This window comes from Callorhinchus milii, unplaced genomic scaffold, assembly GCF_018977255.1.
Source record: "Callorhinchus milii isolate IMCB2004 unplaced genomic scaffold, IMCB_Cmil_1.0 Scaffold5, whole genome shotgun sequence".
Classification (NCBI taxonomy): domain Eukaryota; kingdom Metazoa; phylum Chordata; class Chondrichthyes; order Chimaeriformes; family Callorhinchidae; genus Callorhinchus; species Callorhinchus milii.
This window is the reverse complement of record NW_024704746.1, coordinates 24,064,264-24,077,939: the sequence shown is the minus strand read 5'-3', so window position 1 is coordinate 24,077,939 and position 13,676 is coordinate 24,064,264. Positions and strand designations below refer to the sequence as shown.

At 40.2% G+C, this 13,676-nt stretch overlaps 1 protein-coding gene across 1 annotated transcript; it reads left to right on the top strand.

Moving 5' to 3' along the window:
- The first annotated feature begins 172 nt into the window (after positions 1–172).
- On the top strand, positions 173–12,855 carry urod (uroporphyrinogen decarboxylase). Its single transcript, XM_007899937.2, has 10 exons — positions 173–305; positions 2,216–2,328; positions 2,940–3,019; positions 3,896–3,958; positions 4,469–4,666; positions 5,337–5,498; positions 8,243–8,380; positions 11,436–11,536; positions 12,277–12,343; positions 12,444–12,855. The coding sequence occupies exons 1-10, from the start codon at positions 280–282 to the stop codon at positions 12,606–12,608; spliced, it is 1,113 nt and encodes a 370-aa protein (XP_007898128.2). The 5' UTR covers positions 173–279; the 3' UTR covers positions 12,609–12,855.
- The last annotated feature ends 821 nt before the right edge of the window (positions 12,856–13,676 follow it).

Here is a 13,676-nt window from a genome sequence, read left to right as displayed (position 1 = left end):
ACGGTTGGTGTGACAGGACGAGGGGGGCGGGGCGGGGGAGGTGACGGTTGGTGTGACAGGGCGAGGGGGGCGGGGCGGGGGAGGTGACGGTTGGTGTGACAGGGCGAGGGGGCGGGGCGGGGGAGGTGACGGTTGGTGTGACAGGGCGCGAGGGGGGCGGGGGAGGTGACGGTTGGTGTGGGGTGAGGAGCAGAGGGAGAAGCTCTCGCTGTGATCGGGGGGGAGTTGGTCGGTTGGGGACGGGGACAGTTGACAGTCCTCACAACCGAACTGCCGACCATGGAGTGCAGACATCTGACCCCTCTGTGAGTACAGCACTGAGGGCGGGAGAGAGGGAGAGAGAGGGCTTTACCTCAGGCCCTGTGCTGCTGCTGCTGCGGTGGTGGTGGTGGAGGAGTGAGTGAGAGAGTGAGTGAGAGAGACGGAGGAAAGAGCTTTTCATTCACAAGTGCCGGAAGTGCTGAACGCTGATGGTTGAGTTGAGAGCCGACGGTGTTTCAGAGCCACTCGGGGGTACTGAGCTGAGCTGCCGGCGGGTTCCACACTGATCGGCCACGGTGGGGGGGGGGTGTGGGGGGTGGGAGTGTGTGTGGGGGGGGTGTGTGTGGGGGGTGTGTGTGCGGGGGTGTGTGGGGGTGGGGTGGGTGGGCGTGTGGGGGGTGGTGTGTGGGTGTGGGGGGGGGGGTGTGGGAGGGGGGTGTGTGGGGGGTGTGGGGGGTGGGGGGGGATTGCGACCCACCTGGGGGCGAGTTGCCATGGCTCCCAGGGCTCTGTAATGCCTCTTGTTTTAAAAGGGGCCTTTGTGGCTTTAATAATAATAATCTTCATCATCATCATCATCATCACTGCATTGGATATAATAATAGCTCAGGGCCCCTCCGGCTCGCGAGGCGTCCCGGGACGTCCTCCCGACCTGAAAGGCGCTCTATAAATGCAATGTTGTTGTTGTTGTTGTTGTTGAGGCGAAGTGCTGCAACCACTAAACCACAGGACTCCTAAAAGAGGGAGAGGCAGCGGAGCCACCGCGGCGCACATCGGGCCAACAACGGCGGTTTGTGCGGTGGTTCTGCGACGTCTCGATGGCTTAGGTAACCTTCGCGCCGACCGTCCGTCCTGTGCTGCTGTCGGCAGTCGTTGTGTCGCCACGAGTTTTTTTTGAAGGGGCTTTAGTTTTGGGGGGGTGCGGGTGGGGGGAAAAAACTAAATGTGCAAGTTACGAGGGTTTTAATTAACTTGTAATAATTAATAACGCCAGAGCGCAACGGCTTCAAATGATCATTAGTCGCAGGATTTAGATTTACTCCCAGTGTTTGAGTTCAGAATGCGCTGACCGGTCAATCTTATTAAATCATATCCTGCTTTTAAAGAGAGAGAACCTTAGACAAGTTTCCTCACTCTCACGCGCACGCGCTTCGGTTTACCTAACGGTAAGCAGAACCTGCTTGTATGGCGGTTTGCTTTCCGGAGGTAATAATTCCTTCAAAATAATAATAATTTGGTCGTTCAATCCACGACTGCCGTGCACAATTGATTGCCGCGTTTCGCCCATACAATATAGTCACTATGCTTTACAGTATATCCTGTGAAGCGCTTTGAGACATCTTGAAGACATGATAAGGTGCTATGTCAAATGCAAGGATTATTATTCATGTGCCGTTGTTAAGTGCTCACTGTAAAGCGCTCTGAGATGTTATTTTATGTGAAGGGTACTATATAAATACAAGTCGTTATGATTGCTTTCATTACTCTTATTTTTGCAGGAAGACATTTTATTGTTAATGAAGCTCTATGGCAGTTAGTTACAGTTACATATTCTACTCTTCAAATTAAAATGTTGGTAGGTGTCCCTTTAATTCTTCAACATAGTCAGTTCTTGGGATCGTGACTCTGCATTTATCTGTCTCATGAACACCCTCTTTATCTAAAACAAAGGAGTTCCATCTTTTCAGTTAGCTGGTTTGTTAGATAAGGTTAGTTTCTTTTAAGGTGGGTGTAATGTTCAAACACAGTTAAAGACTTTAAAACATCTTTGCAAGGTAAGATGGTGACACCAGAGCTATAAATGTCTGAGTGCTGTAATGTTTTCCTTAGCTATAATTAATACACAACAATTCACAATATTATAGTAATTTAAAAAAGGGCTCAAATAGGTTTAGCAGTTTGCATGTTGATGTTCCTGGTTCATTTGACTCATAAAGCGATTCATTGATTTCAGCCCCAGAAACTTTCCTCCATTGAAAAATTCCACCTTTCTCAAAGCAGCATGGGGTGAAGTGACTGACCATGTCCCTGTCTGGTGTATGAGGCAGGCTGGGAGATACCTCCCAGGTAAGGAACGGAGCTTTTATCTGTGTTGCTGTGGTAAATAATAGGATGTAATATAGAACATAACATTTCACAGTATATTTACAACAATAAAAACAACTGAAGTTTTTCACTTGGCCCAAATGTAACTGAACCAGTGCAAGTGCCACCACTTGATTTTATAGTACAGTATATGCATACCGTTGTGAATGCATCATAACTCAATACTGTATAATGTGCAACTGGGCAATATTTAGAATAGAAGTCTAAGTAGCCTTGTGGCAGCACTTAATAATCAGAGTCTTTTATAATAATATGGTGTATACCAGAGAACTGAAGGCCCCAACAATTTGTAAGGAAAGAGCTAAAATAAAATGCTATCTCTGTGAAAGTACTGAAGGACATCTGGTGATTACATGTGCTATCTTGTTATTTTACACGGAACAAGAACTGGAACAAGAATATAAATGTTGAACTGTATCAAAGGAACCAATTGTTTAACATCCAAATTGCACATATTATTTCATCATTAACTAAATAATAAATACAAAGTTTCCTTACATATTTACTGGTGAATGCTGCTGCACAAGGGTTTCCTAATGGGCAAACAAACTATTTTTTGTTCTTTTTCACAGAATTCCGGGAAACGAGAGCCAGCCAAGAATTTTTCCAAACTTGTAAAACTCCAGAGGTCTGCTGTGAGTTGACATTGCAGGTGAGTTGGGCAGGCTATTTGTGAATACAACAACAAATTTGTATAGCATCTTTCACGTCGGGAAGATGTCGCAAAACGCAAAAGTCAAGGATGTGCACCCAAGCTGGGGATTGGGATCAGGAGGGGCTGAGAGCAGGGAGTGAGGTATCTAAAACAAAATTCCTGTTAGTAGATAATACTGATGGTAAGTAGTGCTGATTTGAATTGAAAAATGGGCACTACAGTAATTTAGTAGCTACAGTTAAGCAGTTAGATTTCTGACTAGCTTTGACTTGTGTATACTCAATTTCACCTAGAGAGTGGCTTTTACACATGGCAATATCAGCTGGAAAAGAGAGGTAAAACAGGCAATTATATTGGGAGGGAAGATGACTCCTCCCTAGATCAGCAGAGTGTAATATTTGTGGTTGCATCACCAAGGATCTAAAGTTAGGTAGAAGAATAAAAGTAAAAACTCAAAAGTTCACCAATAATTTTGGTAGGCCATGGATTTACATTTATTAGCCCTCTTCACTTCTGGAGGATGTCCCAATATTATGGTACAATATTGACGTGGCACTCAAGCTGGGGGTGAGACAGGGGAATTGTTGAAATGCAAGGACAGCATTTGAATGACTACACCAGACAATCTTTCAGATTTCATTTTGGACTAAACAAGCCTGTTCCTTTGGTAGAAACAAGCAACACTGGTAACAATTGCATTGGATCTGTATGTATAACAAAAATAAACTGATCAATTTTGATATGTGTTGGTTTGTTCTCACTTGTAATGCAGAAACCTGATCTTGTGATCACTTATAACCCTTTATTTTTACATTTTGTGCAATGTTATTGGCTCTTTTTAATTAGCATTTTTCTCGTGTCTACTTTTTCCAGCCCCTCAGAAGGTTCCAATTCGATGCTGCGATCATTTTCTCTGACATTCTGGTAATACCGCAGGTAAGAGGATTTTATTTTTTTCATCAGGTTAATTTGGATTTATGGAAAGGGGGTTTCTTGATGCACTCAGGATTGCACATAAGCTGTGACTCTCCTTTACTTCTGAGCAAATTTCTGTTTGTTTTCACCTTAGTTAAACATGCCAGACAAATTCCGCACAACCCGGAAGATGGATGTACTGATGTCAGTTTAGCAATAAAATTCAATATTTAGCACAACAAATGTGTCCCATTTCTCTCCCTGCCCTGCCCCACACATGCCATTCTCAATGGCAAAATCTCTGATAATGCACACCACATTTGATGAACCCACTAACTGATGTTGGAAGAGGGATGGGGAAGAAGATCCTGGAGTTTACCTCTGACCACTCAGAGTAGAGAAATCCAAATATACTTATTTCTGAGGTGAGCAAATATGTGGTAGCGACGTCCACATACAAAAAGGTAAGGTGTCAATCTTCTTTCTATATTCCTAGTCTTTTTTTCCTAAAACACTTGTTCTTATTTTAAGGCCTTGGGGATGGAGGTGAACATGGTTCCTGAAAAAGGTCCAAGCTTTCCTGAGCCATTGAAGCTGCCTAAAGATCTTCTGAAGCTGCGTAAGGACGTTGATGTGCCTGTAGATTTGAGATACGTGTTCCAGGCTATAACACTGACCCGGCACAAACTGGAAGGAAAAGTTCCTCTAATTGGGTTCACGGGAGCCCCGGTATGTTGGAGAGGAATTCAATTATAATTTTAAAGCGGAACCTTCAAAGCAGGCAGTTGGTTAAAACTAACTTTTTAAAAATTATTTTCATATTGATTTTTTATTATTAAGTAAAACAAACTTTTACTGGTGTTTATTTACTATTTTTTGAAAATCACTTAAAAGTAAAGCGAGAGTTGATTTATTCAGAATCCCATCAAGCAGCCTATCATTCTGCTGTGCTGCAGAGTGGGTTACAGGTTTTCATCCAGGTCTCCGTCACGCAGTGAGATCTTTATTTGTGTGTGGATTTATGTCAGCTCTTTGCTACTAAGGGGTTGAGGAAGAGAGGGGTTACAAATGGAAAGAACATGTCTTCTTTGATTTTACAACAAATCTAGGCAATTGGAACAAATGCTGTGCCATATAAGTCAAATAATACAACTTTGTACTGTGGTTTAGAGATTGTAGTTGTACAAGAGGAAGGGTTTTCAATTATAGTCTCTTGTTAGAATTTGCCATGGCTGGGATTTCACTAAATATCATTTTTGTTCTACTTGCATCTTGTGGTAAATGAAAATGCTCAAATATCATACCTTCTTTGGAAGAGAAAACCAAATAGAATTATTTTAAAAACTAGTCTTTCCAATGTACTGTCATTAATCCTTCTTTTCATCTTTACCCTTTGTAGTGGACTTTAATGACATACATGATTGAAGGAGGTGGTTCAAAAACAATGTCCAAAGCAAAACGGTGGCTCTACCAGTATCCTGAGGGCAGTCACAAATTGTTGAAAATCTTAACTGATGTCATCGTCGATTATCTGGTGGGGCAGGTGGCAGCAGGAGCTCAGGTAGCTCATTTCTGACATTCTGTTGAACGTAATTTTGCATGTTACATTCTCCTGTAATCCTATGTAATACCAATGGGAGAACATTCTGCAACTAATTATTATTTGATCTAATTGTGGCGGTGAACAGAGATTCAGTCTGAAGATGGCCTGCTTTTAATTTTCAAAATTCAAGTAGCGGGAGTTTAAATTGGTCAATGGCTGTGACATATTGGCATTTCATTTATGATATTTGCAAACTGGATGTGATGCACTAATTGTGACTTCTAATTTGAGAATATCGACAGTGGTTTAATGTTCACTCTTCACAAAAGGCCTAATTGTGAATGCCTAGAGCTGGCTTTATTTCAAACCGAAAATGGCAATTAATGCTAACACATTAGATTAGCATGCTGTCCTTTTATACGATCTATGTTCAAATCCAACCTAGATGAAAGGCATGTGAGTTTCTGTTTCCAGTATAGTAGTGTGCCTTCACACAGTTCCTAATGGGCAAGTGTAAAGTAACATCACAATTTTGACTGCAAGTATTAAGTAGTTTATGAGAGCTAAAATACTGACACGAACGGTTTTCTATCCATAGAATTCATCCCCAAACCTATGTTCTTTTTAAAAATAAAAAGCCTTTGTAATAGTTTGTTGGTTGATCACCATCCAGTAAACCGGGGTTGCTGCTGTGTGGTCAGGATAGTTGGAGAAAATCATGGGCATATGTTTATATAGCAAATACTGTTTCTCCTTGAACTGCAGTAGCACAGAAACCCCACTGCGTGGCAGAATTTGTACATGCAAACAAATGTCTTAATTCAGTTGTCTGAAGATTACAGTAAGTAGTCTTTAACACTTTAAAAAAAAGGACTTTGCTATGTTTTTGAGATTTTTGAGTTTCAAACTCAAAGTTTACAGGTCACAATAGGAGAAGGATTACATGGTTATCTCATATTTAATGTTTCCAATGTTTGAAATATGGAAAAAGGTTTCCCTAAAGTTGTAGTTCATTGTCAGTAGAATTGATCATTGTTTTTGTGCAGCGAAATCCTAGAGAAGTTCTTTCTCCCCAACCTTTTCTAGAGCCAGAAATGGGTAAGGTTCCACAAGCACAGATATCTAGTCCAAGTTTCCATTCTAAACACTCAAGTCAATTGTAGTTCTGAAAGACAAGATCAGTTAACTCACTACAGCAGGATATGAACCTGGGACATTCCTACTCCTGCTCTGCCCACTCTACCATTAGCAGTTAGGCCTTTAGCCTTTCTGCCCCCACCCTCTGGAACTCTATCCTGGAGTTACACTGTTCCTTTGCCTCCTTCAAGGCTCATCTCAAGATCTTCCTCTTTGACTGTGCCTTTTGTCACCCTCCCACCTCCATCCCTCTTGCTCTCCACCCCCTACATTCCAACCCCCAGCTCAGGTGCGAACGCTTCACTGTCTGGTGCCTTGGGACATCCTCCTGACATGAAAGGTATTGCATAAATGCAATTTGTTGTTGTCATTGTACTATCTGAAGATTTATGAGCTGATTAGGACATCCTGATATAATAGCAACGCTTCATCATTTGGCCCTTTGCCAAACGGCACTGTGTTTCCAGACCTCCTCAATTGCAGCTCCTGAGCCAGTTATGTATAGCTAGTGTATGAAAGTTCAGTGTATATTTATTTGCCTGTCCCAGCTTCTATATACTGTAGTTCCAGTGATTAATGAGAGTATGGAATGAAGAGAATCATGTGCACAAAACCTCATTTCCTCAACTGAGGTTCATAATGGTTAGCTTCAATTAGAGTTATTTTTAAAGGATTCTAATAAAATGATACACTTCATAGCTCTTCCCTTTCAATATAAATACTAGCTCACGTAAACTGTGCTATCTGGTCATTGTCTTTTAAAAAGAAGCGAAGTGCTTTGAGACGTTTCAACCTTCAAAATACCCTGGCATTGAACAGGGCATGTGCACTCTGGACTTTGGTTAATGCCTGGTTAAAATAAATGAATATATAATAATAATAATCCTTGCATTTGATATATTTGAAAATGGTCCACATGTAGGTTTACAAAGTGCTTACACTGAATGTGGGACCATGTGTAACCGGCTTGTCATTAGGTCTAACAGTCCCATCAAATTAGTCAGTCCCATTGTTGAACCATCAGCTTCTGAAAAGTTTTAGAGTGACTTTTTAAAAAGTAATTGGATTTCAAATATCTTCAGGTTTTCAACCTTCTTAACAGCAAAGATAATGTTTATTTTTCCAAAGATTAGTTGGTTTTATTTTTGTTTTTAGATAGGCAGAGAATGAGTAATGCACAACTCTTGTTATATAATATGCACAGTGTGCATGTATCAAAGTGCCCAGAAAATGACCTTTTCTAACAGCTTTCCATAAATCAAATGCTGTAATATGAGAATCACTGCTTTAGTATTAACATTAGCTCGGTACTGCTGCCAATCGTGTCTCACCGTGTAATGTACCATCAAATACCCTTTGTTCTGTGTCATTCCTTTCATATTTAAATATTGTTTCAAAAAGAGAACCTGATGGACTGCATGGAAAGATATTTATATTGAGATAATTTTAAATTGCAGGGGGGTGGAAATCTCTGGTAACTAATAGTTACTTTCTTTTTAATAGACAATGACCAGATAGCTAGGACTTAATTTCCAGTCTACTAATTTAGCATCCTACAAAAGATTTCATTTAATTTTTGTTCCTTTAATTTCTTTCCTTAATTATTACTGTTAATGATTTTGCAGGCATTGCAGGTGTTTGAATCTCATGCAGGTCACCTCGGACGTGAGCAGTTCCGTGAGTTTGCACTTCCGTACATCAGACAGATTGCCTTGCAAGTCAAGAAGAAGTTGAAAGAGTTCAGCCTGGATCAAGTACCAATGGTAAACACGGTCATCCCTTATTTTGTGTGGATTTTCTAACTTCTCCTACGTCTTGATTTCAACTGTCATTTTTATCAACTTATTCTTTGACGGATATCTTAGTTTTTATTACTATACTTACATCACTAAAAGTATTTTACAATCCCTCTTATTGCCATGTGTTTGACTCACATCAGTTGTTTGATTTCTAGTTTTGTTTATAAATAATTATCGTTAACTTAGGGTTAGGGTTCCTTATCAGTTCTCACTTCACAGAATATATTGTAAAATCGAAAGACTTTAAAAATAATGTTCGAATGAATAATGGCTATTTGGGCACCTGGCACCTGTGTAGTCTTACCGATACAGCTTCAGGAGTGGGAGGGTAAAACAGGAAGAACAAAATCATTTATGTAGCTAAGTGTAGTGACCATCCAAGGTACCAGAATGTATGCAGGCAAAAGTAGACATCAAATCAACATCTCATATCCACTTGTACCAACTCTGCCTTTCACGAGCTTCACTGTAATGGAGATATTTGAAAATGTCTAGAAATTGAATTTTAAGATGTGAAATCTTGTACGATAGAGAACAAACTTCTCTGAGAATAATTTGAGACATGAAGAATAAGGTTTGGATGGGGATGAGAAAGAGTGCAATTGTTTCTTTGCCATAGCTTGCTCTTGTTTTAAACAGCCCATAATTCACAAAGCAAAATTTAAAAGCATCTCTACGTATAAACCCTTATTCAAATTTAAACACTGCTTTAACCTTGGTTCATTTTGCACAGGCAGCTGATTTTTTCATTTCATTTAAATTTATAAAACTTTATTTAATCCCATGAGACATCCTATTGTAATCTATCTTCTTGATTTGAAATTCTTCAGCAATCGGCTATTTTTGCTTTTCGTCTCCCTCACACATCATTACATATACATAAGGTGATCCCTGTGCCCATTAAAGCAGTTTGAAGCTCTTCATTTAAATAAGATCACAAGCACAGAACCTGGTAACAGTGCAAAAAATCTCATCTGCACAGATGCGCTGTCACAGGGAAACAAGCTGACATGACACTTAAGTTTTAAAAGGTTTAACGGACAAAACTACATAATAGGACAACTGGATAAATTCATATTTTAGCATTACATTTGTTTTTTGTTGTTTTTGAAGGAGGTAATGAACAGATCTGCAGAACTGTAAATTCTCAGGCTTGACATGTTACTGCTGCACTGGGCAAGCCTTGCAGACTCAGCAAGATTTCATGACAGGAGAGATTTTCAAGCCCACGTCAAGAAGGCTTGAGAAGCCAGCAATGAATTCATAATTTTATCTTTCCTATCGTTATTGTTACCATATAGAGTATTATTTAGCTGCAATTTTACCATTCTGATTTTCCTGGTTTACTTTGAACAAGTAGGAAGAATCTTTTTATATCATCCTCCTTCTTTGGCTGTGGGAAAATGCAGCAGTTCTATATACGGTGTATTTGACACTGGTAACGTGGAATCTGTTTTATTATATCACTGCCACATTGTGCAATGTGAACTCCATCAAGGCTGACATTTTAGCTGTTGGAGGTTCAGATTAGGCGTTAAACTGAGATCTCATCTGCCTTTTTGGGTGGATGGTAAAGATTCTATTATACAACAATAACAACAACAAATTACACTTGTATAGGGCCCTTCATGTTGGAAAGATGGCTCAGGGCGCTGGACAATCGGGGTTTTATACTATTGAAAAAGAGGAGTGAATTTACCTACAAATGCAGCCACAACACTTAACATTAATTATTATTAATTGAAATGTAGGATGAGGCACTATACAAATTCCAACCTCACCTGAAAAACCTGATGGACTCCCTTGTGCCAATTGCCCACCTACCTGGAAAATATTATTTTGAATAACTATCAACTCTTGATTACCACCTTTCTACTGTGTTTAAGTTTGCCATTCTCTGTTAAGCAGTCAAATATTTCCTATATATAATCATAGGTTTATCAAGGGACAAAGTATTGGTCTCTTTCATGTATTTGCCACAACTCTTATTCCTCATAGGGATGGTCAAAATCCAAGATATTATGGCCCCAATTTTAAAATTACTCCACAGAGTTGGGAGGGGAATGATTGTGACCGACTGTTGGAACTCGTTTCTAATTCTGCTCTTCTAGTTTGGAGTCCAGTTCTCTGGTCTGTTACCTCTTGATAAAAAGCTTTTTGGTTTGTTAATGTCTGAATTGCTAGCAGGAATTTTCACTGGAAATCAAACAGAAGGGTAATTAGAGATGTGAAAGTGTAAAAAGAAAGTAATATGCAATTGTTTTGACTGGCATTGGTCATACTAATGAGACACTTAAGCATTCACTGTCGTGTGTTGTTACTTTGAGGTGCCCTACTTTATTATTTTTTTGTCAAAAAGAAAATTGATTGTTCCTGAAAGGGGAAAAGGGAGTTTGTGACCTTGATGGATTCCACAGTAAATCACATTTACAAAACAACCCTGGCTGGCTGCATGGAAAGAGACAGCTAATCCATATTCTGCATAAATACAATGGCTTCCAGACAACTCTAGTCTGTTCAGAACAAAATTATGCCTGAATGCAGCCTGACGTTCTCTCATCTCCTAGAAATCTTATTTAAAATAAGAAACTACTGCACTTGTTAACCATTAATCTCAAATGTATGGATAACTTTTCTACCCCCACCCCTCCATGTCATAGGTACATTCTAATACAACTCAACTCAAGTTTTTCCTCTTGCTAGTACTTTGCATATAATTACCATAATCTACCTTTTTTTAGAGTGTTTTAACAAATGTAAAGAATTCATAACTTAGGTAGTTCACTTCAAACCCATTTCTGTTCACAAGATGCTCGTTTACAAGGCAGTCAAACCTGTGGATATATACACAGGAAAATAATGTAATCTCCTTAATTAGCGAAACCCACAGTTAAGAATCAAACCATTACAAAGTTCTAATTTTCAAATAAGTATTTGTTTCAGCAGTGAGTTTTGTTGATCTCATATGGGATCCTTTAGCTCTCCTAATTCCAATGTTTTACTGTAATTATTTTTCTAGATTGTGTTTGCAAAGGATGGCCATTATGCCTTGGAAGATCTTTCTGAGTCTGGGTATGAGGTGGTTGGGTTGGACTGGACCATACAGCCTAAAGTGGCACGGTAAGAATATCATCAGTGGAGTGGCATGAGCAGTGGGCCAGATGGTGGTCACCCAGTAAAACCGTGGGAAATGAGGAGAAACCTAAACTTTTTTAAAAAATTAAACGTAACCACGTTACCTGTTGTTGAAACATAGTAAATATTGTAACTCGCCAACTGGCCAACACCACTTATAGTAATGAACACTCTGGGTGCTCTGAACAACAGGTCTTTTGGTTGTGGGAGGTGGGGNATTTGAATTACAGATAAGTGCTTTGCGTTTGAGTAAAACAAATCATTCTGCAGCAGATCCAAAGCGGGTCTACTGTGGACTTGCACTGTACCAGAAGCATGGTATGCTGGTTTCCTAGGCTAAAAAATATCTAACTTTCTAATCACTGGGATCACGGATGCCGAGAATACAGGAAATTATATTGGCAACAAACTGGCAACTTACAAACTGATAATTTGTATTTTGAAATTTCTGGAATTAATGCAAAGTGGAGATTGCTTTGTTTTTATACCAAACACAGTTTTACAAAGTGCTTCAGTATCTATTTGGAATGCCAAAGCTTTGCACCACTGAGCAACTGAAAACCTGTTGTGGAAGATGTATGGTATTGCCCCATCGTCCTCATCCATTATTCCTCCAGTAGGTAGTTCCCTGGCCACAGTATGTTTTTTATGTAGCCAGGAAGTTTACAAACTAAAGGTGTCAAAGTTTTCCAATGAAGAGTAATTTATTTTTATTTATTTTTCAGGGAAAAACTAGGAAAAAATGTAACTCTTCAAGGTAACATGGATCCCTGTGCACTTTACGCACCAAAGGTTAGTAAAGTAGTGAAAAAGTCACCACTTGAATTCAAGTCTGATGTGATCAAGAACAGATTCTAACTCGTCAATATTTCTGGTTTATCCTTAAATTTAGGACAAAATCGGTGAAACTGTGAAGAAGATGATTGAAGAATTTGGCACACAGCGCTACATTGCCAATCTGGGACACGGTCTGTACCCTGACATGGATCCTGAACATGTGGGTGCTTTTGTCGAAGCTGTACATTCACATTCACAACAAATGAACAAGAATGAATAGAAGCTTCAGTATTCTGTACTGAGGAAAAGGATTTGACAAGTCGGATAAGAAGAGAAATGTGACGTAATCAAAAGTGTTGCAAGGAAAGAGTTAAAATAATAATCATTGCATTTGGTACAGCGCCTCATCACATCCTTGTGACGTCTCAAAGTGCTTCACAGAATATATTGTAAAGTGAATTGACTATATTTTGTGGGTGAAATAAAATTATAACTGCGAAAGTACTGAAGGATATTTGGTCACTACATATCACTTGTTGTTTTGTTATTGTTCAAGGAGCAGAATTGGAACAAGAATGTGGGTTACCACCACTTGTTGCCTGAAGGTTAGCATTTATGCGGTGGGAACACTCCTGATGTGCAAATGTGATTCAGATTTTTGGGTATAATGGAGGGTATTTTAATCAATGTCTGAGTTGCAGATCTGACTGACTCCCTGTGCTCTCCCTATAGAGATAGTAACTGATCAAAACTTAATTCTCTGAAACCTGATTGCGACCATTATTGGGACGAGTATGGCTGGTGTAACAGTAAGAGTGGCACCAGCGAGGCATTAAGGTTATTGCGGGAGTGAGGTCAGTGTGAGAGGGGGACTGTCAAGGGAGTGAGGCCAGCGGGTACCAGCAGGTCAGTGGGTCCTGGCGCGGAGATGCCAATTCAAACTTTCCTGCCTGAATCAACGGCCAAAATTTACAGTGTGACGTTGCTTCCTTTTGCAATATTTCAAAACAAACAGGATAAGTATCATTTTTATCATTTTGTTCTGTAATCTCCCTCCCTTGCCTTGTCCTCTCGCTTCTCTCTCAAACCCTCTGTCCGGCTCTTGTCCAGCCTAAATAACACTATGAGTGCCTTTCCCCCACCCCCCCCTCTCTCCTCTGCGCTATCTCCTCCAGCCTCTGAAAATGCCCCATTGATTGCTTTGCTTCCAGTCTTGGTGTGTGCTTTTGGCTGCTGCCCTGACCCGGATTTCCTCTTCCCAAATTGCCCCCATCTACTCCCCACCCTTCACTACTTGTATTCAGTTGTTCTCTCCCCCTTGGACTCTTCCGCTGCCTCCCTCTGCTCC

Excerpts from the sequence above, each read along its gene's own strand:
- urod (XM_007899937.2), top strand. The coding sequence starts at position 280 with ATGGAGTGCAGACATCTGACCCCTCT. Across the intron at positions 2,329-2,939 it reads GGCTGGGAGATACCTCCCAG|AATTCCGGGAAACGAGAGCC; the intron begins GTAAGGAACGGA and ends TCTTTTTCACAG. Across the intron at positions 5,499-8,242 it reads AGGTGGCAGCAGGAGCTCAG|GCATTGCAGGTGTTTGAATC; the intron begins GTAGCTCATTTC and ends ATGATTTTGCAG.